The following is a 27309-nucleotide window of genomic DNA, read 5'->3' as shown; positions in this document are numbered from 1 at the left end:
CTGCTGTGGCTGTGGGCTCTTGGCATAGAGAGGTTAGAGAAAGGCTAACTAGAAGTGAGGAATCCCAAGGGATTTGTCCAAGGAGTGTACTTAGCCTTCTCTAGTTTCATAGCTGGGAAGGGGAACAAAAATAAGAGAAGGCCAGCGGCCACGTCCACCATCTGGGGATGACACTGCAGACTTGGCAGTGTCAATGCAGGACAATGCAGGTCGGAGTTGGCTGTCATGCGGTCTGGTCATCATTCAGTTGAATCTCCAGGTTCTGATGCAGAACACTGAGAAGACAGAGCACAACCATAATTGCACCCACACAATGATGACTCCGTACTGTGTGGTCATACTGTGTTGGAAACCCCAGATGACCTCAGGATCACAGTAGAGCTAGAGAGTGGGAATGAAGTCGCTGTGAAAACCGAACCTCTGACCCTTCCTGCTGAAACAGCGTCATCTCAGAGATTGACAGTTGCCTGTTCAGGAAAATCTCAGACCTGTGCTGGGTGACATCATTGTGATGATTTTGCAAAATAGATGACTGAAGGGATCACTTAATATTTGTTATTGACTCACCAGCTTGTCAAAGGCCTAGTCGATCTGGTCAGCATTGTGTGAAAGACTCTCTTAAGAAATTCATGTGGATAGAATGCACACACTGCACCAAGAGGGAAGTTAGATGGTCTGTGTGATTCCGTCTACCCTGGGAGTCTGTGTTCTAACTTATTATACCATAGTCATATACAGGACATAAGCCATTCATTTAATAATTTAACAAAACCAATGAAGTAGATTCCATTATTCCACACTCTGTTTTGGGTCAATATTTTAATTCCACCAGCATGTTGCATTCCTACATGCCAAAGAATTGAGCACTTGCTGCATGATGGAATACCACCCACATGCTAGGTTACTCACCAGATGCTGAAGCACTCACCACATAATGGAGCACTCACTACATGCTGGAGCACTCACCACATAATTGAGCACTCACTACAGCTAGAACGCTCACCATATGCTACAGCATTCACCACATGCTACAGCACTCACCACATGCTGGAGCACTCACCACCACATGCTGGAGCACTCACCACATAATGGAGCACTCACCACATGTTGGAGCACTCCCTCTGTGCACTGGGTGATGGTGAAATAATGATGAACAGGGCTAACGGCTTTTCTCAGAGCCTACACTAACAAAGAACAGAAATCTTATTTATACAAAAGAATAAGATAAGTAGTCATGAAAAAACAATGTGAAAATGCAAGGCCATGGTTCTATTCTTCTCAACATCGTGACTCCAATTAAAAATTAGTCATGCTGTCTATGAAAGAATTGGCATACTTCCTTGGATTTAAGTTTTAAACAAAAATTAAAAGAGCCTTTGGGGCCTTAGTCCAAGACTACCATGAGATGTTTCCAAATGACACTTGGTGCATAGGCCCTCTCTAATGTCAGGTCTTCTGGATAAACTAAAGAGATAGCATTGCTCAGATGGTCTGGGTGGACTTGGAGGGCTATTGTAGTCAATACCATAGATTGTAAGCCAGTTCTTGTCAAAAGAACCTGCCACAGGACTCCACAGGTAGGAAGCTGAGACCAGTGTCTGACCCTTCTACAGATGAGCATGAGGCCTTGTATCTGACTGGCGTCCCACTGTGCCTATCAATCTCCTTGAAGTATGATGTCTGTTATGTCTGTCTTCACGTGTTGGATCCCTAAGTGCTAAGCATTTTTCAGAGTTACCATATCCCTTAGGATTAGCATATTCTAAAAAGATGGTGTTTGCTTGTTAGATGTGATTTGGTTTCAATTCTGTTTGTTTGTTTGTTTTCTTTTGTTTGAGATAAGTGTCTAGAACTTACTATATAGTCCTGGCTGGCCACCTGGGCAATCCTCTTGTGTTTGCTTCCTGAGTTCTGGGATTATAGGTGGGTGACAAGTTGGTTTTATAGATATAAAACCATATATATATATATATATATATATATATATATATATATATATATGTCTTATGTCAACTTGACACAACCTAGAGTCATCCAAAAGGAGGGCACCTCAGTTGAGAAAATGCCTTCATAGTATCCAGTTGTAGGGCGTTTTCTTAATTAGTGATGAATTGGGGAGGGCCCAGTCCATTATGGGTGGCTTCATCCCTGGGCTGGTGGTCCTTTCTCTATTAGCAAGCAGGATGAGCAAACCATGGGAAGTGAGCCTCATGGCAGCACATTCTAGCAGCACTCCCCATAGCCTCCGCATTTGCTCCTGCCTCCAGGTTCCTGCCTTCCTTGGGTCCCTGTCCTGACTGCCTTCAATGATGAACAGCAGTGTGGAAGTGTCAGCCAAGTGAACCCTCTCCTCTCCAACTGCTTCTTGGCCATGGTGTTTCATCACAAAACTAGAACCCTAGCTGAGACAAGTACGGTCAGCTCTGAAGTTCTCTTTTTTATTTAAGTGACTAGCCAGTAGCCCGGAGGCTTCTTCCCTCCTAACCAATTGTTCCATTTAAGGAAGTGGCGAAGCTGCATGGAGTAATGCAGGCATCCTTCCAGCCTCGTCATTCTCTTATGAAACCTTCTCACCTTTCTGCTTTTCCCAGAGCTTCTCCTTGTGAAGCTGAGCTTCAGGAACTGATGGAACAAATCGACATCATGGTAAGCAACAAGAAGCTGGACTGGGAAAGGAAGATGCGGGCTTTAGAGACACGGTTAGACCTTCGGGATCAAGAGTTGGCCAACGCACAGACTTGCTTGGACCAGAAAGGCCAGGAGGTACTGAGCACACATGTCAGCAGAGTGGCCATGCACCAAACTCATTTGTCACAGTTCTGTCGGCAAATATGGTGTTAAGTATACACTATCAAATAGGTGCAGAGAATAAACTAAACCAGGTATCTACTGATGGAGACAGACTTAACCACATCAGTGCTGCCGATAATGTAAACAGATGTTTAAGATGCATGTGAAATAACATTGTTTGGAAACAAAGGTTACAATGCTTTTGGCTTTTGGTGGCCAAAGCTGTCTTCATTCAGCAGAGTTCAGGAGCATTCACTGCTTCTGATCTGCTAGGAAATATTTTGTAAACAACAAAAAAAGGCCTATCAAGAATAAATTGCCAAAGGAGAGTATATGGGGAAAAGAGTGCATGTGTATAGGCACATCCATGGATGTGTGGGTGCCTACTTAGAAAGGTTTCCTCCTCTCATGGCTGTTCAGTGCTGAGCCAGTGCTCGCAGGAGAATGTGGGGGGTGCACAGGCCTTGGGCTTGAGGAAGAGCACACACAGACATACATGCCTGACTCTTCTGGGGGAGACATGCAAGGAGAGAGCTCTCCAGTCGGGGCCACAGCATGGCAGATGCTTTCAACAGCCACCTTCCAGCTCTGTTGACTTCCGGGTGGAACCTGATTTTGGCAAAGCTGAGAATCAATGTTTTGCAGGTGGATGTGGCTGTTGGTTCCCTGCTTCCCTTTGCAGGAAAGGCAGGTCCACTGGCCCTGGCATATGCAAGGACCTACAATGACACAGTTTTGTAAGTAGGCATCTTATGGGCATTTAAAGAAAATAATCCAAAGTCTTAACAAATACTCTTAAACATTTTTATGTTCTCATGAATGTTAGTTCTTATCAATGATGACAATTATCCATAGAGCCACTGAAGTGGTAAGGAATGGAACCTAACCAACAGGAAATCTTTGAGTTACCTTAGCAGACGTTTTATGTAAGTAACAATGGCACAGCCTCCCAAACAGATGATATGAAGTAAATTCTAAATCTTAATTTAAAAAGCAACATGCCAGAATCTTCTGTTAAACACACTTCCACACTATCCTAACACACAGTCAGGGGACGGCTGCGCTGTCTGGTTTCTGTGAACTCAGGTATTAGTGCTATCTCAAGAACTGCAGGACAAACATTTGCCTTGGCTCCATGCGGCACCTTCCCGAGGACAACACTTCTCCTCTGCACATTTTCTGATTTTCGTTAAGGTCAAATTCATAAAGAGCTAATGTAGAGTTTGTTTTTAATGTAGGTGGGGTTGCTTCGACAGAAGCTGGACAGTCTAGAAAAATGTAATCTAGTAATGACTCAGAACTATGAAGGACAGCTACAGACCCTAAAAGCTCAAGTAAGAGAATTTGTTAAATGTAACTTTATATGTTTTGATACATATTTTAACGTATAAAATTGTGCTGATGTTTAAAATTGTTTTACATACAAGTGAATGTTCTTGAGTCTTACTTGCATGTTTATCTCTGACTTTCATTATCTTTTGGGTCCTGATTTGTCTGTCTTAATAGACTGTGAGCTTAGATACCATCTGCACTGCCCTCACAAGTGGAAGAGTGCTAGACCATGACTTCTGTTTCTCTAGAGGCAATTTCTTATAATTATTAGTTGTGAGAACAACAGAAGCCGAAATTCTCTTCTGTGGCTATTTCCTCATCGGGATAGGCTTGCTTCCACAGCGACCTAAAACACAGATGCTTGCTACTATGAAGTAAGTAGCTGAAAGCACCAAGTGTTCCTGCCATGATAGGATGTTTATCAATGGCAACACATGCCACGAAAGGGGTGCCGATTTCCTGGTCAGTCATCTCTGCAGCCTGCTAGGCTGTTCTCAAAGTCTATCTCCTACCACAGATATCCCGTAGGGCAGGAATCGCCTCAGCACTGCAGGCCCAGAAGTTGCTGGGGTATAAGTCAACAGGGGAGATGGCTTCATTGTGAAATCTTACCACTATCTTTTCTTAGAAAGCAAAGATTCCATATGAAATAAGCTCGTCAAGGGGCCTGAAGCATTCAGTGCTCCTCCATAAGCACCTTTTCTAAAAGGGGATTCACCTGTGCGCTAAGAATGGAATAGGAAACATTTAAAGCCACTTAACTGATAAGATCTTACAAAACTAATGGTTTACATTTTGCCTGCAATTCAGGCATCTTCCACTAGAAGGCAGCTTGTATTATAAAATTTCTGAGCTGAGACCAAAGCATCTAAGACTTATGGCAACCAAGCTTGGCTTCCCGGACCCCTGCTTCCCCCTACAAAGATGGCAACCTAAGTCTGAAGTGATTGCACAGAGAAGCTGGAAGTAAAAAGAAAGACAAGACCAGTGCGTTACTATGTTCAAAAAATCTTAAGGCAAATGTGTTGCCAAGATGGTTCAATAAAAGAGATTAGCTCTTCAACAAACACCCTGCTAAAGGATGCACTAGGAGAAGCAGATGAGGTGAACTCAGTCTGGCGGCAGCAGCTCAGCGGCCAGCTTACTTACTTCCTTCAGCACAGAATGAATAAAACCATAAACAGATACTCAGAAATCTCCTCAGATGCTACGACACGATGCTACAGGCATCCATGAAAGTCTGATAAACCAATTGTGTTACTGAGATTAATTGTTGGCACAGGATGGCATTACGTAAAAGTAAGGAAATTTGTGTGTGCGCGTGTGTCTGTGTGTGTCTGTGTGTGTGTGTATGTGTGTGTCTGTGTGTGTTAAACGTTAGCTTTGCTGCCTACACAGTTAAAACAAACATCAAGTGACTCAGCTCATTGCAGTTAATGAAGACCCCGATTTACAGACACAGAGGAATCATGTTTGGCCTCACTAACAATTTAAATAACAGTTCCCATCCTCAGTAATTAGGACTTAAAAGTTTTACTGCACTTTCTCATCATGACTTAAGTTTTGAAGAGCTATGTGACAAAAAAAAAAATACTGTGCGAGCCAGCTGTGCTTAACTGTTACTGTCTCCTGGCCTCTGCAGTTTTCTAAGCTAACCAGTAACTTCGAAAAGTTGAGGTTACACCAAATGAAGCAAAACCAAATTCACCGAAAGGAATCCTCCAGCAAAGAAGAACTGCCCTTTGAGCTGAGCAGTTTGAACCAGAAACTAGAGGTGAGTGCACAGTCCCAGTTGCTTGTGTTCCTGAGGTGGTTTGCTACAGATGTGCAAGAGCTTGGTTTCAGGCACACAGCACTCAGCATGGCTGCTCAGTGCATGTTCTGCTTCAGGCCCTTAGTGAATTAAAAAAACACCTGACTTTTATTATATCCTATATCTTATATGTTATATATATTGAGAGAGCTAAAAAATGTACAAAGACGTTTCAGCTCTTGAGTGTAAGTGAAGGAAACCCCTGGGGTCAGTTAAACCGAATGCCTCATAAATCTTTTAATGTCCTTTAACTATTAGGTATTAAATCCCAATGAACTGCTAATAAACTGAGTAGGGCCAGAAATCCCAGATTTGGTTTGGTTTGGTTTGGTTTGGTTTGGTTTGTCTCTTTAAAGGCACAGTGGCCATCCATTTAAGTTGCCCCATGTCACCAAGAGGTTCTAAAGTACATCTCTGAAAAGGTTCAGTTGACAAGATCCTTCTTCTTAGCCACTTAACTCCATACCTTTAGAAAAGGCAAAGCAGCTGGCTTCCTCCCTGCACTCCTGAGAAGCCCTGTGGAGAATCCCAAAGGTGCGGAGTCTCTGTGAGCCCCTGACATCTGGCTTGCTGGGCTCCAGGGCTGCTTGGGGTCACTTTCGCCTTAAACTTTGTGTTACCCAATTCCCTTTCTTTCATTCTTCTCGGGTCCTAAGCCCAGCGACCCATCCCCAGCCAACAGTCTCATTTTCTCCTACTCATGAGCTCAGGATGACCCTGTGCCTCCCAATGACCAAGGTCAGAGACAGTTTAGGGATCATCAACCTTTCTCTTCATCATCCTCCAGTTGCACTGCCCTTGTCCTTTCACACAGCCACCTTATTCTATCTGCTCGCTTTCTTACTACTCCTGCTCCAAATATGTGTCAGAGACAGTTTAGGGATCTAAACTGCCAGAAAGGTCATCACAACAGAATCGCAGGTGGAGACCGCAGCCATGGAACTAGCCGGTTTGGTAAAAAGCCTAGATCTCACCTTCCAAAGCCCCGGAGTCTACACCTTCCTAGGTAAGATACAGTTCTTCAGATATAAAGTCACTGCCACCCAGTGAATGCACTCAAGGAAATCCTGACACCTCCTCCCAGCCTCTCAAGGGGCATGAGGGGCCTTGCTGGGATGCTCAAGCACAGGTTCTGTAGAACCCACCCCTTCTTGACAGGAATGTCAGAACGCTAACTGTCCATTTGGTTGGTTCTTTGTGAACTTCTGGATGGGTCCCAAATTCATTTACATGTTTCTGACATACACATTCTCATGGATATGTTTATATTTATGCAAAAGCTTTTTAAGTAAATGCAGTATAACTTGAATGATTATAATGCATCCTTCTTGACTGTTTTTCGAACAGCCATCTGAAAATAACATGTAAGAGATGAACTGTCCTTGTTTTAGAACATGCAGCGTGTTCTCCTTTGGGACAAGCATGTCCAACGCTATAGTACTATCACTGGTGACACTGTGTGTATGCAGTAGGGGTCATCTTGGCTTATAGCACAGAACATCTGCCAACCCACTCTTTTATTCACTTTGTGACACTTAGGCAGGGTTAACCTTTATCTTTCCTTCAGTAAGTTATGCCATTCATAAAGCACTTTCCTCAAAAGCATGAGGACCTGGGCTCAAGCTCCAAAATCTACGTGTAAACGCTGGACGTGAGTACACACTTGTTATCCCAGCACAAAGTAAACTGAAATATGTGGATGCCCGATCACACTGGCCAGTCAGCCCAGCCCAGTCACTAAGTTCCCAGCCAAGTGGTGCATACTGTCAAAAACCAAGGTGGACAGCTTTGAGGAATAACACCTGAGGCTGCCCTACCCTTCGGTCTTCCAATGCGCCCATGTGCATGCACTTGCAGCCCGCATACACACACACACACACACACACCAGAAGACACTGTATGTATATTCTTGTGTGTTGAAAAAGATGTATGTAGACAGATAGATATATAGATAGATAAATCACATCTAGAGGTGAAAATGCATGAGTTCAGAAAGTTCTCTTAAAATACTTCAACAAATTAGAGTGAGAAATTAGACTGATAATGACAGTTAAATTGAGTGAAGATCAAGTGGTTTTTGTTACTCTGTACTTTTATGTAAGTATAAAAAAATTCCTAATGAAAAATTAAGATCATTTTTGTGATTTGTAGAGTGACTAACACATCACTGAACACCATTTCCCAGTGTTTAGAAGAAGGGCTCTTTTTTAAAAAGATCTAATACTCTGGTTATCACCAGAGACACTCTTTTCAGTGACCATGACCCACTCTCAGCCTAAGTCATTCAGAGAAGACTTTACCACCATATGAATCTCCACTGGAGGGCTGGGTGACCCAAAAGGGCTGATGTCTGCATCCTCCATCCAACCTCCCACACCTGAACACAGCGTGCTGGCTGCCTAACCTTAAAAGCAATGCCCCCGACTATCCAAGGAATCAGTACCCACTGATAGGTCTGTGGCACTGACTGGCCAGGCTGGACCTTATCTTAAGAGCTAAGGTTAACGTTACTGTCTTCCCTAAAGCATTGGGGGGGGGGGGGGTTGCACGCAGGACCTGGGTCTGGGGGAAAGAGGGAATGGGAACCTGCTTCCTGCCAGAGTTCCAGTGCTCTGAGTGGGTGGACGAAGGAGGACTGCCGCACCCTTTCCACGTGGCCCCGGGTGGGTGTCTGGCTGTGTTAGGCCACTGACCACATCTCGGCGGGTGGTGGGAAGTTAGACAAGGCTCTTTAGGGGAAAACCTATCCCATCGTTCAAGCACAGCGGGCCTTGATGATCAGAGACAGTCTATGGCTTTAGAGCTTTATTGTAGAAAGGCAGGGAGAAAGGAAAGAAGGTAGAAAGAGAGAGAGATCAGCCATGGCCACGTTGGCGGGGGGCGGGGGGAAGAAGGAGGGCTAGAGAGTAAGAAAGGTGAGGGCTTAAAGAGATCGAGGAGAGGCCAAGCAGCCCCTCTTATAGTGGGTTGGGCTATCTTGCTGTTGCCAGGTAACTGTGGGGAGGAGCATATCAGGTAACTGTGGGGGTGGAGTCTAGCGAGAATGTCAAAAGCTTGGGACATTGTCTGCATGATTTATAGTCACAGAATTATGGACAGGCACCTGATTCTGGGAACGTGGCTCACCTTTTTGTCCCTTGTAGATTTCTCTACTGGGTCACCGGAGCAAGCCCCATTCAACCAAAATAGGCTGCCTATCAGAGTCCCACACCGGGGGAATATTTATTTTAAGATTATTTTTAAGATTTTTGAGGTTGTTAAGTAATAGGTGATAAGTATAGTTACTGTCTAAAAGATAGCTTCTAACTGGGCAAATGGGCCATATCTTTAATCTCAATACTTGGGAGGCTAAGGCGGAAGGACCTTGAGTTTAAGAGCTTAGGCCGAACACTAAGTCCCTATCTGAAACAAAACAAAGCAAAAACAAAAACAAAACATATTTACTGTTAAAGTCAACCTTATTCCAGTTTTTGCTATCTTTCCCCCAAAGAGTTCTTTTTAAATTAAAAAAGTTCTAATTAATTCCCAAATTTAGCATAGAAACTAATCTGTTTCCTCATAGCATTATCACAAACATTAAAATCAAACTCTTGAAATCTAACTTATATTGATTATTAAATGTTACCCAGCACCTGTTTGGAGCCTAATTTTGTAAATGTGTCATTGTTACCTTTGCTACTTAATGCTTACATCCTTGAGTGTCAGCATTGGTGCATAACACTAAGTGGACTGTTTCCATTACCTTAATAAGTGGAGGAGTCATAAGGTATTTTTATACGTGTAGATGGGGCAGTATATGCACGATTTCCTTGGTGATGTTATCACCACTAATTTCAGATCACTTTGATCACTATAAAGTCTTCCTCACTTACATATTTCCTTCATTGATTAGGACTTGTATATATTTTTTTAAAAAAGTAAACTTCCCTAAATATTATTCAAAACCATTTCTGTGTAGGAAATATGAAAAGTGCTGTTTTCTCATTCTAAGCAAGATGCAGTTTGCATTCTCAGAATCAACACACAGCCCAGCCAATCCCTGTAGCCATTTTTAAAACACCCCAGCAGAACACACCACATTCCAATTTAACACGGAAGGAAAACTATCCCTGCGGCTTTTATGTGACAGTTCTACTTATGTACCGTGAATAGCTTGCTTATGTGTGCATGCTGCTCCTTTAAGAGTAGGGCAGGGGGTTAATCATAAAGCAGGTCCACCAGGTGCTGTAAGCCCAGCACAAGCACCCAGCCAGTGCTCTGCGCTTGTTTCCTACAGCCTGGACAGGAAGGCACACTGCAGAGGCCAGCCCAGGGAGAAGCGCAATGCAGGGACAGCCTCTCTGGCACCTGCGAAGCCAGGTCCTCTGTTCTTAGTGTTCCGTAGTGAGGGGACCATCACACTCTACACCACATTGCCTGAGTGGGCATGTGAGCAGCTGAGCATGCTGTATCCAGCTAGTCCCACATTTTCTTCGCCAACTGACACTTGTTCCCCTAAGTGAGCGGATTTTAGTCAGCTTCACCCTATACATGATGGCTTTGAAAACCAGAGGCCAACAAAGACAGCGCCTTAGCTAAAGCTACTGTAGCAGAACACAGAGGCTGGGTAGCTTAGACAAAGAGCCAACAGGGTGAGAGTCGGGGGGAAAGACTCCTCCAGGTTCATGAACAACTGTCTGCTGGTTGTACAGCAGGGAAGGGGATAAACGAGAAGAAATTCTTTCCCTTTGTTGTGGTGGTGTGTGTGTTCATGCAGATATGTGTATGTGTAGAACCAACAGTTAGAATCAGCTGTCTTCCTCATCCCTTTCTACCCTCCCCCACCCTTTCAAAGATAGGGATCTCTCACTGAAACCCTATTTGGCTAGAATGGCTAGCGCAGGGATCCTCCTGCCTCCGCTTCTCCAGAAGCCACCAATGCACCATCCAGAATTTTTATACACCAGGTGGGGATTGAACTCAGGTCTTCGTACTTGCACAGTAAATGCTCTCCCAGATCCCTGTCTGTCTATCTGTCTGTCCTTTTCCCTTTCCCTTTCCCTTTCCCTCTCCCTCTTCCTCTCCCTCTCTCTCTCCCTCTCCCTTTCCCTCTCTTCATCCCTCACCCCCCTCTCTTTATTTTTATTTTTCAAGACAAGGATTCTCTTTGTAGCCCTGGCTGTCCTGGAACTCAGAGATCCACCAGACTCTGCCTGAAATCAAAGGTGTGCACCACCTTGCCCATCCTGATCCCTGTATTTCTTTTTTGTTTTTTTAAAGATTTATTTATTTATTTTATGTATATGTGTACACTGTAACTGTACAGATGGTTGTTAGCCTTCATGTGGTTGTTTGGAATTGAATTTAGGACCTCTGCTCGCTCTGGTCAACCCTGCTCGCTCCAGCCCAAAGGTTTATTTATTATTATAAATAAGTACACTGTTGCTGTCTTCAGACACACCAGAAGAGGGGCATCAGATCTCATTATGGGTGGTTGTGAGCCACCATGTCGTTGCTGGGACTTGAACTCAGGGCCTGCAGAAGAGCAGTCAGTGCTCTTACCCGTTGAGCCATCTCGCCAGCCCCTCTGTATTTCTTAATATTTTATTATAAGGACACTCACCCAACTCACACTGGCTCCAGGATCATAACTCAGTCACTGCCCAGAGGCTCAACTTTCAGGTTCATTGCAGTGAACATTAGGCTTCAATGTATGTAGTTGAAGAGGCACAAGCCCTGAGTTTATAGAACTTGATAAATAGACATCTTATTAAAGGAATTGTTTTATTTTTAGTTTAAGGCAGGTACATGCATATGAACGTGGTTGATACCTGCTGAGGCCAGAGGTAGCAGGTCCCTTGGATCTGGCATAGGTGAGCCCTCATCCTCCAACTGAGCCCTCATCCTCCAACAGAGCAGAGCATGCTCCAAATCATTGAGCATCTCTCCAGCTCCCAGACCCCACCTCTTAAGTAGCAAAAGAATGTGTTGAGTGACTGAGTGTAGAGAATGAGAGAGATCATCTGAGGCGTGGCCAGGAGGTACCAGCTGGTGCCAACTGTTGTTTGACTCTCCCTTGTTACTACTCGCCCTTGCCATATGAGCGTCTATTCTTTGAATAATGTTTAATATTTCTGTGTGTGTTAAAAATTCTATAACTTCCTTTTAAAAGTTGGAATACACAGGTTAGGCACACTTATTCTGAAAATTTGACATTCCCAAATATTCCAAATCCCAGACTTTTTGAGCAGTGACACAATGCCACAAGTAATAACAGAAGCCACAGCATGGAAGGCCACAACAGGGGTGTATCAAACACAGCACACATGGCCACCTTTTCTCAGAGTGCACACATGCTGTGTGCTGCAGATGAGTGTATGTTAAAACTTGGATGGCATCAGCAAGGCATCTCATTGTGAATATGCAAATAATCCAAAAATCTGAGATGAAACTCCCTGTCCCAAGTGGTTCCAATACAGGATGCTGAGCCTGCAGTAATTAATCAAAGTACAACTCCATCAATTTCTTGTTTGCTTTCCTAATAGATAGAGAATAGACTTATTTGTCTTTGTAAGGAAAATACACAAAGGAAGGACGTTTATTGTTCTTCTACTGACTAATAGCTTCCTATTTGCTCCCTGCCTCCCCATGGCACTAGGAGTTCCGAGCAAAGTCGAGGGAGTGGGACAAGAAGGAGATCCTCTATCAGACCCACCTGGTGTCACTGGATGCGCAGCAGAAGCTGCTCTCTGAAAAGTGCAGCCAGTTTCAGGTAAACTGTTACTACCATACATATTACTACCGTATAGATCAGAAAGCAGCGCCACCCTAGGTTAGTTACTGCTGTCCTTGTGCAACACTCAGTATGGAGTCTACTTTCTCATGGAAGTGTGAACTGAGAGGGACAGTAGCCATCCTGGGTCAGGAAACAGCATAGCCACAGGAGCCCTTGTGACCATGATTTTAGCCTCTGGGTCTGAAAGTTGGGTGCCGTTACAGCTTTAGACAACGTGTGCTTTTAGGCAGTTTGGGCAAACGCCTATAATCCCTGCAGTTGTGGAGATCACACGCAGGAGGGTCATGGGTTTGAGGCCAGCCTGCACTGAACCCTGTTGTTCAGACTCAAAACAAAACAAGACAAGACAAAACAAAGTATATGGTGTGTGTGTGTGTGTGTGTGTGTGTCTGGTTTGTTTTACATGCCCTGCCCACCTGTAAGCCTGAGCATGTCCTATGTACGTGTTAGCATTTTTCACTTTCTCCTCTGGGCATGATTCCCCCATGTTCCATGCATTTGGCTCTGTGCCTCTTGCTTTTCCTATTGATATGTAGAAGGTTTACATAGGAAGAATTGCTAAAGACAGTTATGCGTTGGCAACTACTTTTTCCTCGATCTGTTTCTGGTTTCTATTTCTTTACCATAGAGGCATTTTTTGACTAGTATGTAATTTAGTTAATATTTTTCTTTTTTATAGCTTCTAGATTTTCTTTATTGATTAATAAGACCTCTCCTCTTCCACACCCCTTCCCTTCTCTATATCTTTGCTCCAGAGTTACACAGATACATTTTCTCTTCACATCACCTGAAACAAGTATAACCTGGACTGTACAAGCCAAACTTCATACTAAAAGATCTTTACTAATTATTTTATTCTTTGCCTCTGTGGAAGTTTAAATATGATATCCTTCACTCCGTTTACCTGGTTGTCATATTTCTCAGAAACAGGCACAAAATTACCAAACTCAGCTAAACGGGAAAAAGCAATGCCCAGAGGAGAGCAGCTCTGAGATCCCTCGCCTGGTGTGTGAGTCGGAGCCTGGCTGTGAAGCCACTCAAAGAGATGAGTTCATTATCGAAAAGTTAAAGTCGGCCGTGAGTGAAATAGCGCTGAGCAGGAACAAGTTACAAGATGAAAACCAGAAGCTCCTGCAAGAACTGAAGATGTACCAGAGGCAATGCCAGGTGAGGGTCTGTGTGCTCAGCTTTATCTCCGACCTTCACTGATGGGCTGCACAGATGCAGGCTTGGCAGGGATCCAGGCAGCCGCAGGACGGCCTTCCAAAGCACTGTCAACTCCAGTCAGACCTCCCTCTCTAAGTGGTTCTCACCTGAGTGAATCCAGTACCCCAGTGGGCATGCTAGCCTCTGAGTATCATCAGCACGATGTCAGTGTGTAACATTACCAGTGCATTGGAACAGCAGTCAAAAGCCTTTGTGCCTAAAATCCACACAGCAGTTTCCAGCCACCACCTTTCCCCCTCCTATCTTATTTGCAAGTTTAGACCTTGGGGACCCAAGTGGAATACCCTTTCTGATTTATCAGTGCTTGCTCCATGTTAGTCTACTTCCCATCACTTAACAAAACACTTGAGATAAACCATGAAGATTTAAGGTTCCTTTAAGCTTCTGGTTTGGGAGGAACCTGGTTACTTCAGGACTATGATGGGGCAGAATATCATGGCAGGAAAATGAGGTAGACTAAAACCTCATGTCCCACAAGCAAAGGGGGAGAAGGATAGGCTGGGGTCTCCACTGGACCCCATCTCCCAAAGGCCCAACCACCTGGCCTGTAAAGACTCTATAGAGATTAAGGCTACAACACACAGGCCTTTGGACAACCATCAATATTTGATCACCAGATCTGGTCGTAGTCTCTGTTGAGCAGTGATAGACTGACAGCTTTGTCTTCCTTAAGCCAGACTTTAAATGTTTTCCTTCCACTTTTTGCAATTAGCAAAGAAGGTTTGGGACCAGAACCCTTCAAAATCAGCCCCTGCTAAGCCTCCTCAGATCTTCCCTGTGTACATTCAGCCTCTTGAGACATCCTCATCAGCCTTCATCCTCCCCAGCCTTTCTCTGATTCCACTCTAACTTCCCCACCTCCAAATGTGTTCACCCATCTCTCAACTCCTCTCATCTCCCCATCCTAAAGCACACTACCTAGCAGACCCTGTTTCTCTGAGAAAGTCTGCCCTGTCGCTTCTGCTCTTCTACTCCCAGGATCATTTCTTAGTCCTGGGCCAGCCTCCCCTCCCCCACACTGCAGTGTCACCTATAGGGCTGTCTTGGAACATCCGCATCAGCATCTGCATCAGCATCTGCTCTTCCCAGGGTCTAGGAGGGCTCGGATCACAAGGCTTCCACCCTCTCTCTCTTCCAGTGGCATTTCTAAGATACTGTATCTCCCCCATCATGAACTCCAGCTCTTTCTGGAGAAAGACATTATTCTAACATTAACTAGAATATGCCCCCCCCATACACACACACACACCTGGGAGAGCTCTGAGCACAACTGTTGGGTCCAGGAGGATCCTCTCCTCCTCTGGGATATGGGACATTGGTTCTAGCTTCTATCTGAAGACAACTTAAGCATACGTTTCATTGCTATCTTCACTGATGGAGCCTGCCCCAGGATCACACTCAATGATTTGTGGATTATTTTTCTAGGTCTCTCCAAAGTCCTCTGCCCTGGGCTTCAGTTCAAGCTGTATGAACTGAAGAGCTTTGTGTTTTGTCTCTTCTTGGGGTCTTTTTGTCTCTGGTCCCTCCAAGTCCTTTCCCTGCAGGGCTTGCTGAGCCAGTAGTGACAGACATGAAGACCCACGGGGTTTTGCTAGCCAGACTGTCTTGCTGAATAGTGAGTTTCAAGTTCAACAGAAAACTGTCTCCCTGTCTCATTAAAATTAAGTAAGGTGGAGAGCCTCCACATATATACATGTGTACTCTCATGCCACAGGCATACACACATACACACACACACACACTACATATATTAAAAAGCAAACCAAAGTATTGTGGAACATGTTCAAGAGAAAAAACTGTCGTCCTAAAGAAAATATTTTTGAAAAGTAATTCAAGATTTCTCTTTGGAAAAAGCTCCAAGCATCCTGCTTTTTCATTCCTCCCTGGGTCATGTCCAGGTGTCACTCACAACCTGTCCTTGTGCTTCCCACAAATTCGAGAGTCCACTGCTTGTCAGTTCCTTTGAAGGGTTAAAAGCACTGCTCCTTCCCAGGCATCACTTTCCTAACTAAACGGATGGACCTTAGAGCTGGTTTTCAAATTTTGCATTTTACCAAATAAGGATAACTAGAAGTAAATAATCTTGAATATACATTTGAAAAAAAAAGCCATCTCTTTTTAGTCACCTGATGTTCCACATCTTTCATCTGAATGCAAAAAGACTAACTATTTCAATTTAAATCGCTGCCGTTTAATATGTTGCAGCACACTCGACAGCAGCTGTGTCTGCATCTTCTGAGACACACCATCATTTGTCTTTCTACAACTCTGAAATGTGCCAGCACACACAGCCCAGTGCACATGTTTATTTACTATGCTACAAGCCCCTTGTGTTTCTGCGTGTGCAGTATTCCCCACTAGAGATTAATGACAAAAATAAATGGTTCTGCGTTTTTCAAACATCTGTGCTGGAAAAGTTAACTTCATTTGCTGGTTAATATATCGCTAAGAACTTGAGCAATGCTGCCCCCAAAAAAGTACAAACCACCCACAGCTCTAATCTGAATTCTGGAGTCTTTGTTACTGGTTTCTGGTGTGTTTTGTTACTTTCATTTTTGAGATAGAGTCTATGGTAGCCCAGAATGCCCTCAAACTCCCTGAATAGTCTAAGGTGACTGGACTTTTCATCCTCCACTCCCTGGACTGAGATTTGGGGTACACACAACCATATTCAGTTTTGGCAGAACAAAAGGTAGAACCCAAGGATTCATGGATGCTAAAGCACTGTGCCAACTGAGTTCCAGAGTCAAACTTGATTTAAAATCTTCTTGTAGCACATTAAAGAACTACAGAGAAATGAGAGAATTTAATGTAAGTCATAAATTTATTCAAGCCAATATATGTGTGTATCAAAACATTGTCATCTAAAATGTAATCAAGATGTCAAAATTACTGAGATATTTTCATATTAAGTCACCAGAAATCTGTATATATACTATACCTACAACATACCTACATTTCAATGCTAAATGCCTGATCTATATTTAGATTTCATAAAATATCACAACTAAGGGAGCTTCTGATGCTTACATTGATCCAGGAATGCTTGAGAATATCCCAATAACAAATTCATTTTACCACATATTTGACACATTGTAAATAATTGATTTGACTCATACAAAATTGTACCAATTTCAAAACTACATCCTAGTTTTAAAAATCCATTAATTCTCATGTCAACTCGGGTTTATTGAACCCAAAGCTAAGAAGATAATTCTAGATTTATCAATATCAACAAATCTTTCTAATTGTTCTTATGCTCTTGCAGCCAATTTACAGAATTCTGTCAGCTACAATTTATTTTACCTATTTATCTGTACAATCATTACTAGCAATTTGTATAATGAGATGTTTCCATCTTAACTTACATCCTCACACCTGTGTCTCTGGATCATTAAACAGCGAGTTTCTTCTGGATGCTCGTCACCACAGACAGATGTTTTCTAGTAACAGGACAGACCACTCTGTCAACCTGACACTGCAGGTCCCCAGCCTGGAGTTAGGGCCTTCCCACTCATCTCCCCACCCCCAAAATAGACACATCCGCTTTCTGCCTGCTGCTGTGTGTTTTAAAGCCCAGGCTGGTCCTGACATTTACAATAAGGTAAACTGATTTTTAAACAATAAACAATAATTTATCATTTCATAAGGTAAACTGCATTTCTACTGTATAATTTATTGTTTCATGTCTGTCTGGTTTTTGAAATTTTAACTCTATCTGAGAAATTCCTGCTGTTCAAAACAGAGTAAACTAATCTCAGAAGACATCATACTTATGTCTGAAGGCATAGTAATCTGCCCCTTCCCAGACTCAGGTTGACAGGCCCTTGGGAAGCTGTATAATCAAAGGGTTTCTTTGATGGTTTTTTGTTTGGTTGTTCGTTGTTTGTTTGGTTGTTTTTGTTTTTTAAAGAAAACTTCCTGAGAACTTCCCTAGTTTAAGTGGAATCATTGCTCATGTTGCCAAAAGTAAAACCAACTCACAATGCCTACCAATTGCTGAATAGAACAGAATGTGGTGTAGCCACGGAACAGGACATAAATTCAGCCATAGACAGGAACAGATGTAATATGGCAGGGATGCGCCCTGGGAATGTCCTGAGGGAAAGAAACCAGCTACGGGAGCTGCATACTGTGTTTTAACTCCAAGGGAACTGTCAATACATCCAACAGATGATCCAACAGGCCACGGCCATAAGCCTGAAATGGGTCCACAGCACTGTCAAGGGGTGCCAGCATGCTTGTCCATTACCCCCCTCCTCCCTTCCAAGGGCAGACAGCCAGGCTCTGAACTCCCCTTATCCTGCTTCAGAACTCCTTCCCTCCTGCTACTAAGGGGAGGAGACTGGGCTCCTTGCTGGTTCTCTCACTGATGCTTTGGGCTCCTCTCTCACATCCCAAGGAGCCCCGCCCACTGCTACTGCCCTTTCTTCCTGTCCTGAGCTTCCCCTTCACTTTGAACTGCTCAAGCCTCTTGTGGACCCACAGGATCCCTGGTATTCCTAGTTGTTTCTGCGTTTCTGCATAGCTCCACCTCCGTGGGGCAGGAGGGGAAAGGGGCTCCTAATGCACACTGATGGCTTTGGTCACAAGATCACCTGCCATTTACTTACCATTTTATTAATCAGAAAGGACCATCATTGACTAGAGTTTACACTTTGTACTTTATTGAAACGTCACTGCTTCAGGTTCACACAGAGTGTGAGCGCCTTGAGGCCTGCGGCTTGGACGTTTGCTCTTCGTCTGTATCCTCAGTGGTGAACACTCTGAGGCAGTTAGTATCTGTGCTCCAGTGCACATGGTAGGCACTCAGTGAAGAGTCGCCCAGTGGACGAAAGGTGAGGTGAAACTGTAAGACTGAGGAAGGGAAAGAGTAAGCAGGCTTTACTTAAAATACACTGATTTATAGGTGGGGAGGGTTGGGGTTTTTTTTTCTTTTAAATTATTTGACAGTTCCATGCAATGTACATGTATATAGGGAATTTTGGTCATTTTCACTCATCATCACTCTCTCTCAGGCCCCTCCCCCACACACTTCCCAATAAGCCCAATTCCTACTTTCCTGTCTCTGAGTATGTGAGTGTGTATGACTGTGTTAGTGTGCATGTGACTGAAATGTTTGTGTATGAATGTAGGTGTGAATGTCTGTGTGTGTGTGTGTATGTCAGTGTGTGTGCATATGAGTGTATGTCAGTGTGAGCATGAGTGTGTGTGTCATGTGTATGACTGTGTGTGTATATATGAATGTGGGAGTGAATCTGTGTGTGTGTCAGTGTGTGTCAATGTGTGTGCATCTGAGTGCATGTATGTGAGTGTGTGTGGGTGTGTCTGTGTGTCAGTGTGTCTGCGTGTGTATGAGAGTGGGTTGTTTGTGTGTGAGTGAATGTGTGTGTATGTGTGTGTGTGAGTATACGTGTATGTGTGTATGAGAGAGAGGGAGTGTTATGCAGGTGTGAAAGGGGTGGGGGAGCACATATGAGCATGTGTGAGAGAAAGTGTGTGTGTGTATGTGTGTGTGTGTGCACGTGTATGTATATGAGAGAGAGAGAGAGAGAAGAGAAAAGAGAGAGAAGAGAGAATGTGACCTTGTGGGTTTCATTAGGATTGCTTGTATAAGCATGGGTGTGGACTTATTTATCAGAAAATGGGCACCTTGGCTGTGACTACGCCATGGGAGAAAATGACTTCCCCTTCCCCAGTAGCCATTAACAACCAGTAGCTTCTGACGGAGAAGTGAGACCTCAAGAGCTTTCTCTCATCTTGAATGGCATGTCGACAGGTTAGCTTGCACAGATAACCACAGCTGCTGTGAGTTCATAGGTACAACGGTGATGGCGTGTCCACTAGACATGATGCCCAGGAACTCTTCCTGAGACTAACGAGGGTGGGTGACATAATGTCCCATTTAAGGCTGAGCACCCACTGTGACTTACTTTCAGCATTTTGGCCAGTAACAAGTCTCTGAATTAAGCACTGCCCTCTGCCAAAATAAACTGCTGTGGCCAAGGCTGAGGGCACTACTGCTAACTTACAGTTGTACACAAGTATTTAGAAGGCAGCTTAACAACATGTCTGTTTAGTAAAGTAACAGTGGTAGCTTCTTCCCTAGGACCTATGACCTCGCCATCACCTGTGGACTTTTTACTGGGTTTACAACCCCAGGTATGGATTCCTTCCTGTGGAGCAAGCCTCACATCCAATCACAATGTGACTGGTTATCTCCATAGCGCTCCTGCCACTATTGCACCATGGTGCTTGGCATGTTGGTAGCACTCAGGGCCGTCCATTGGGTTGTACCATTGATGATTTTTCTCCCATGGCAGCCTGAATAGGACATTCTGGTGCCATGAAAGCGATCCAGCAGGGAGGAGACCACCAGGTTCATTTCCCTGTCTTGCAATCAAAGTATGCACTTCAGCAGTAGGATCTAGTGGGCAACCAAGAGTAAGAGTAATGGCAGTAGACTGTGTTGTTTTAAGAGCTAGATGTTAAGTGTTTTTTTTTTTTAATGTATTGTGCACCATAATTCTAAAGCGAACATCAAAAATTTATTAATGCAGGCCATGGAAGCAGGACTGTCAGAGGTGAAGAATGAGTTACAATCACGAGATGATCTCCTGAGAATTATAGAAATGGAAAGACTGCATTTGCATAGAGAACTGCTGAAAATGGGAGAATTGCAGACTGCTCAAGATAACAGGAAAAGGTACAGTTCTCAGGGGAGCCTCACAAAGTAGGACGTGTGTGCAGGATACATGTATGTAAAGGACATGTGTGCAGGATGTGTGTGTGGACATCCACAGCCTTTACATTTGAATTAGAATAAAGTTTAATTCGGATGCATTCTTTAGGATAGAATACATTTCAGTAGAAACAACAGTGTAGAGCTGGTGTTTAATTACAGATTTGCAGAGAAATTGGATTTATTATTTATTCTAATTGCATCTGCTTGTTTGCCTATAAGCCTGATGCTAACCTTTTCACTTGCTGATGATATGGTAACTATGCCTCTGAACTCATGACCTGTAGGTCCATATAAGGAGTCCTTGCTTATCCTAGATGGATGGCTCAGTGGTTAAGAGATCTTGCTGCTCTTCCAGAGGACCCTAGGTCAGTCCCCAAAACCCATGTTAGATGGTTCACAACCACTTGTAAGAGCACTTCCAAGGAATCTGATGCCTCTGTCCTCTGAGGGCATCTGCACTCATGTACACAGACAGACAGACAGACACATAATTTTAAATAAAACAAATCTTTTCTTAAAAAGTTATTATTAACACCAAATTTTCCCTCCTTAAGAGTAGGCATATATTGCATATCTGCCAAAAAGTAGGTCTTCTGAGAATTCTCAGTATTTGAGGTTTAGAAGAGATGGTCTGATTTCTTTAACAGTTCACTGGTATGGAACTTTCTTCTGAGAATCAGAAAGCTAATGAAACAAACATGGTTTCTAAATCTCTGAATAGCTAAGTGATCTATTTTACTTCACAGTTGTAGGACATGGTAACATGGGGAGATAGCTCAATGATTAGGAGCAAAGACAGACCTTCCAGAGGACCAAGGTTCAACTCCCAGGACTCACATGGCAGCTCATAGCTTTCTGTAGCTCTAATTCTAGAGGGTCCAGTGTCCTCCTGGGACCTATGCTGGCACTATACACACTCATATTGTGCACAGACATGCATACAGGCAGAATGTCCATATACATAAAATAAAAATAAATCTTTAAAAAAAAAAAAGCCAATGTCAGGCAGGCATAGTGGTGCAGGCCTTTAAATCTGAATACTAGGGGGGCAGAAGCAGGCAGATCTCTGTGAGTTCTAGTCCAGCCTGGTCTACAAAGTGAGTGTAGCCAGGTGCTACAAAACAACAAAATAATGTTCTGTCCAAATGTAGCCAGCTGTGCTTCAGTACATGGTTCCTACATGTCTGGCCAATCCAAAGTCTTCCATATCTTCTGTCAAACTGAATAAACATTTTAGTCTCCAAACTATGTCTTTCTCGTTTGGAGGGACTCCCTCAGAAGTCGTCTCCTTCAGGGACTTGATGGTGTCACGTGCTGAGGGTTAGAGCTTTCTACTGTGTGTCACTCTCTCTGCCTTTCATCTTTCCCTCTGCACGTTTCATATCCCTAGTCTGGTCTCTGTGGCTACTGCCTATCTGGTGTGTTGTCTGGGTTTCTTTGATTCGGACTCTGCCCCTTCTGCATGGTTCACTAAGGTGAAGCTGCCAGGGACTGGTGTGATGGTTAAGGATGCGCCCGTTCATTCCCTAAACCTTTCTCGATGATAGTCAATCATTAGCTTTCCATTCCCCCCATTAGAACATGAACACCATTCAATGACATGTTTCATATGAAGAAATAATTCTAATGTCCTTCCCCTAAACACACCTTTTGAGCTCCTTTATTTCTAGTCTTTAGTTCTCTCTCCGCCATTACTGAGATTTGGAGCTGTGCTTTGCTTTTGTGCAGTTTGTGTTTTGGATATTGGGAACCATTCCCCTCAGAACGTCTCTGGAGAGCCAGTTACACTCACAGGTGACTCCTACTGAGTCACAGCAGGCACAGTGGTGGCCTCACTTGACTTGTATAGCTGCTGCCCCTCCTCACTCCTACACTTTGTGTTTCCATGATTGATTCTGGCTTGCCCTCTGGGAAAGTGACTCTCACCCGCTGGGCTTCTCTGAGCATCACTCAGGGTCCTAGTCATTCTTCTCCTGGGAGTTTCCATTCCCTCTCTGCCCCATCCCAACATTAACAAATGGCTACCATCCCATTTTACAAGTAAATAGCCAAAAAATAGGCACATTTGAGTTTCCTTCCTGGCCACATGGTCAGATGTCCTCATGTTGAGCATTTCTGTGGACTGTGTGCCCTGCCCCACGTTCTTCTGACATGTTTCTTTGCCTTGATGCATCAGGTCAGCAGTTGGGTTTATTTCCAGTTAGGTGTCCATGCTATTTTATGACAGAAAGCAGTCTTTTCTTTATATTCAAAAATCTTATCCATAGAGATGGCTCAGTGGTTAAGATCACTGGCTGCTTTTCCAGAGGTCCTAAGCTCAATTCCCAGCAACAACATGATGGCTCACAACCATCTAAAAATGGGATCCAATGCCCTCTTCTAGTATACAGGCATACATGCAAAGTACTCATATGCACAAAATATGTAAATAAATAACATTAAAAATGTTTATGCTCATTTTAATATATAATCAAAATGCCTATTAACTGCTCCATTTTCTCCCATTAAAACTGTACTCACTCAGAGACAGAAATAGAAATATTCCCAGGGCCGGAATTATTAGGATTTGCATTTTTTTATAGCTAGCGATGTTGTCAACCATATAACAATATATCTCCACAGCGTCCATGATCCACACTAAAAACATAATTACCAATTCACCAACTTAAGCTTAAGTGTTGCCTGCTTTATTTGTAATTCGTAGAGCTGAGTCATCATATCCCCCTTCTACTAAAGAAGCAGAAAGGAAAAGGAAGGAGTTGTTTTCAATGGTCTCAGACCAACCCAATCATGAGAAGGAATTAAACAAGGTAAGGAATACAAAAGATCCATTCTCCCCGCTCTAGTCTCTGCATAAAACTTAGCTCTGAGACCTTCCCTCGGCCTCCTAAAGTAATAAACTACAAGCTGTGTATTCTGACATTTTTGTATGAACATAAATCCTCAGTTACGGGACGAATTCAATGTGGATGTGTGCCCAGACTGGTACTCAGTGTATGGGTGACCTTGGGGGACAGACCTACCTGCACGCCTTGCCTAAGGGCCCTCGTCTAGGATGTAGTTGGTACTGTTTGGGTTACTCATCCTGGGGTAGCATGAACAAATGTCTGTCACTCCAGATGGAGCACTGACTATAAGCCAAAGAAGGATTCTACTCAAGGCTCACGTGGTGAACCAATGAGTTTCCTGCCTTCAGAATGTGTGTGTGTGTGTGTGTGTGTGTGTGTGTGTACTTATAGAATCATGTGTGATTCAAAGGCAGCTGCATCACTGACAAGCCCATGCTGGAAGGGCCATTCATCACAGAAATGATCCCTGAGCTTCTGGCAGCCGCCCACTGCAGTCTCCTGGTCCTAGCAACTGTTGACGGCTTACAACAGTGCCTGGGCTTTGCAACCCTTACCTTGTGGTGTGTTTTGTTAGTTTCCTGAGCCTTATGAACTCTGCTTTCTGTACAAGAGGAAATGTTTCAGCCCAGAGGAAACAGTTCTACCACCCTGAGGTTATGATGGGTATGAAATGAGCCAACACCTGCTGACACACTTGTGGCTCTCACCATGTGCCGAGGACACTGCCCCAAGGATTTAACATCATCTTATAAAATGGATTCTATATCATTCTCTTTTTGCCCTTGAGAAAACTAAGATACAGAGAAGTTGAAGAGATTCTCCCATACTACACAGATAGTAATTGGTAGACAGTAGTTCTGAATGTAGGCTCTCTCACCTCAGAGACTACTACATACTTACCTCTGTTAAAATTCATGAGCTAATGCAAATTACATGCTGGGAACAGGACCTGGCTCAGAGGATCACCTGACAGATGTGGGCTACCGATGGTTTGGGCCACACCTACATTTCTAACTCAGGGCCTAACAAGGACCAAGCACTTTGCCAGATGCTAAAAACCTAAGATGAGGAGGATCTGGGTGTGGTCCTCACAGAGTACTGGGTTTTTCATTCTTCCACAACAAAATACTTCCCTAGTAACTATTTCATCAGTTTCAATAGGAATACAGAAGGAAAGATCTTAACTAGGTGTAGTAACTCATGTGAATAAGCCCAATATTGGTGGAGGTTGAGGCAGGAGGATTGCCACAAGTCTGAAGCCAGTCTAAGCTACATAGCAAGACCTTGACTCTACCCTTCATCCCTTAAAGTCAGATCCGGGCAGAGCTGGGTGTCTGAGAAGGAATACAAGTCCAGCCTAGGAAATCTGTTATAGAGCAACTGTCATTTCCTTCCTGTTTTGAACACTGATAGCACTGATTTTACTGATTTTAAAAATATAACTCTCAGCTGGACAGTGATGGCACATGCCTTTAATTCCAGTATTTAGGAGGCAGAAATAGGCAGATCTCTATGAATTTGATGTCTACAGAGTGAGTCCCAGGACAGCCAGGGCTACACAGAGAAACTCTGTCTCAGTGTGTGTGTGTGTGTGTGTGTGTGTGTGTGTGTGTGTGTATAAACTTCCAAAACCTGCTCTTTACTGACATCCGTGAGACTCTGTCATAGTAGAAAGGGTACCGAACACCACGTATGGTTACACTCTCCTGGACCTCAGAGGCTTCTGACAAAGTCAGAACTATAGAGTGAAATCAGGGACCCTGTATGAGTGGGACTCTGAGGAGAAGGAGAGGTCAAGGCACAGATCTTCCAAGCTCCTGGCGGCCCAGGCAGCTGCGCTCTGCAGGGCAATAGTGGATGGCAGAAGCTGCAGCTTCCAGAAGGATCTGCAAAGGGCACTTCCATTCCACTGCACTAACACTATTGAGGGCCATGTGTTACGAGTTTTGCCAGTGGGTTTTCTTTTGTGGGTACAGAGCTGTTTTTATTCACGTGTTTGGTGATAAAATTGACATTTTAAAAAGGCCATGTCATTGGAAGCACAAATAAATCAATCTCGTTTAGAAGCACGTTCAATGGAAGAGCATATTGTTTTAATATCTAACCACTGGAAACTAATAAAAAAAATCTTAATCCTCTTTCAGAATAGCATATTTATTTTCTTAATTTTCCAAGTTTCGTCTTTAAGAGGCTTGTGTTAAAGTATACCACAGAGACATAGAGTAAACTCCAGTCTGTCAAACTGCAGAACAATATGGCTGGATCACCACAGAACCTGCCAGGAGAATATAACTAGAGGAGGTAGGGACCAAAGAGATTCAGAGGGAGTGAGCAGGGTGGACAGTAGATAAAGGGGCTTGTGGCCAAACCTGATAACCTGAGTTCCGTGCCCAAGACTCACGGTGGAGGAAGGGACCAACACTGTGAGTTCTCTGAACCTCCACACATGTGCCATGACATGCACATGTAAACACATGTAATTCAAGAGACTCATACCACATCTAAGTCACATTTCTAACCTTAGTGTAGAGCAGGACCAGAGAAGGAATGGATGCTACCCAGCCTGGGATGCAGCAGATTGGCCTCTGGATGCAGGAACTCTGCATTAGTTCATCCTCTTCCCTTAGGTGTCAATCCTGAACCTGGCGGTCCCAGAGTATAACCCATGATGGATGGGGGCACAGGTTTTAGAAAGTGACTGCCTTTTGTGAGAGCTGTGACTAAAACAAGGTTATGGGATCAGATGAAAAGCCAAACAGACACAAAGACAGGGTGGAGGGAAAGCTGGGCGGGTCTGGTGAGGTCCTAATCCAGTTTCACAGACTGAAAAGCATTGGAGATTTGGGACAATTTCACATCTGAGTTCTGCCTGAAAATATTTGGCGATGTAGAAGAACTAGTCATTAAGATGCCATCATGGAATTCTGGGAAAAAAGAAAAAAAAAACCAGAAAGGAGGGGAGAAACCCTTATTCCTTTAGAGATGTATACTGAGCTTTGAAAGAGGAAATATAGTCTCTTGTCACCTTTTAAGTGTCTGAGTACATTCAAAGAAGTTTCTTTGTGGATTTTTTTTACTTCCTTCTCTGGCTTTATTCCTTAGGGCATGGTTGATCAGAACACAAGTTCTATGCACCCCCCCCCCTTGGCTGCATTCTTCGCTGGGAGCCTGTGCCCTGGCTCTCTGGCTTTTCCATCTTACCCTCAGTATTTTGTGTGCTAACCTCTCCTCTGGGAAGAGCATCCTGATACAATCCCCACCCCCACACTCAGCTGGGGACATCCGTCAAACAGCACTTACTACCCTGTGATGCAAATGTTTATTTTTCTTCCCCTACCTTATATGTGTGTGTTCTGAGAGAGGGTACATTATCTGTGACTCTCAAAAGTGAGAAGCAATGAGTCGAGTCTTTAAAACAATGCCAGGGAGAGTGAACAAGGTGTGGGCTAGGTGTGAGCAATGGGGACAGAGAGCAGAGGGTCTGAGAGGGTGGCCTGGGCTGCTGCTGGCTAGCTTTGGAAAGCTGAAGGCAGAAAGGAGGCCAAGTCTAGTAGGTTCTGTTATGAAAAGACAAGCGAAGATGGTGAGGGACGCTCTAAGGGTTCTGAGAGGCAGTAAGACATTCCTACCGACACAGTCAGCTTAGTGTGCTATAGCGTGGTTCTGAGACAGAGTGGGGAAACACTGCTGCCACAGCAGAGTTTCTGCTTCATATATATATATATATATATATATATATATATATATATATATAGTATAGTCAAAATGTCCATCCTGC

The 27309-nt window shown here is 43.8% G+C and overlaps 1 protein-coding gene across 2 annotated transcripts in view; it reads left to right on the top strand.

Annotated features, from left to right (window-relative positions):
- Window positions 1-27309, top strand: part of Deup1 (deuterosome assembly protein 1) — a 61109-nt gene that overhangs the window by 11786 nt on the left and 22014 nt on the right. The window contains exons 2-8 of one of the 2 annotated variants that reach the window (XM_021207952.2): window positions 2592-2763; window positions 4029-4124; window positions 5765-5896; window positions 12573-12686; window positions 13635-13877; window positions 20498-20643; window positions 23387-23492. In XM_021207952.2, coding sequence (XP_021063611.1) covers window positions 2592-2763; window positions 4029-4124; window positions 5765-5896; window positions 12573-12686; window positions 13635-13877; window positions 20498-20643; window positions 23387-23492 — 1009 coding nt within the window. Of the gene's footprint in view, window positions 1-2591; window positions 2764-4028; window positions 4125-5764; window positions 5897-12572; window positions 12687-13634; window positions 13878-20497; window positions 20644-23386; window positions 23493-27309 lie in introns of those variants that run through there. The other variant, XM_021207954.2, reaches the window with a different exon arrangement.

This window comes from Mus pahari, chromosome 10, assembly GCF_900095145.1.
Source record: "Mus pahari chromosome 10, PAHARI_EIJ_v1.1, whole genome shotgun sequence".
NCBI classification, from domain to species: Eukaryota; Metazoa; Chordata; class Mammalia; order Rodentia; family Muridae; genus Mus; species Mus pahari.
This window is presented reverse-complemented; position numbering and strand designations above follow the sequence as displayed.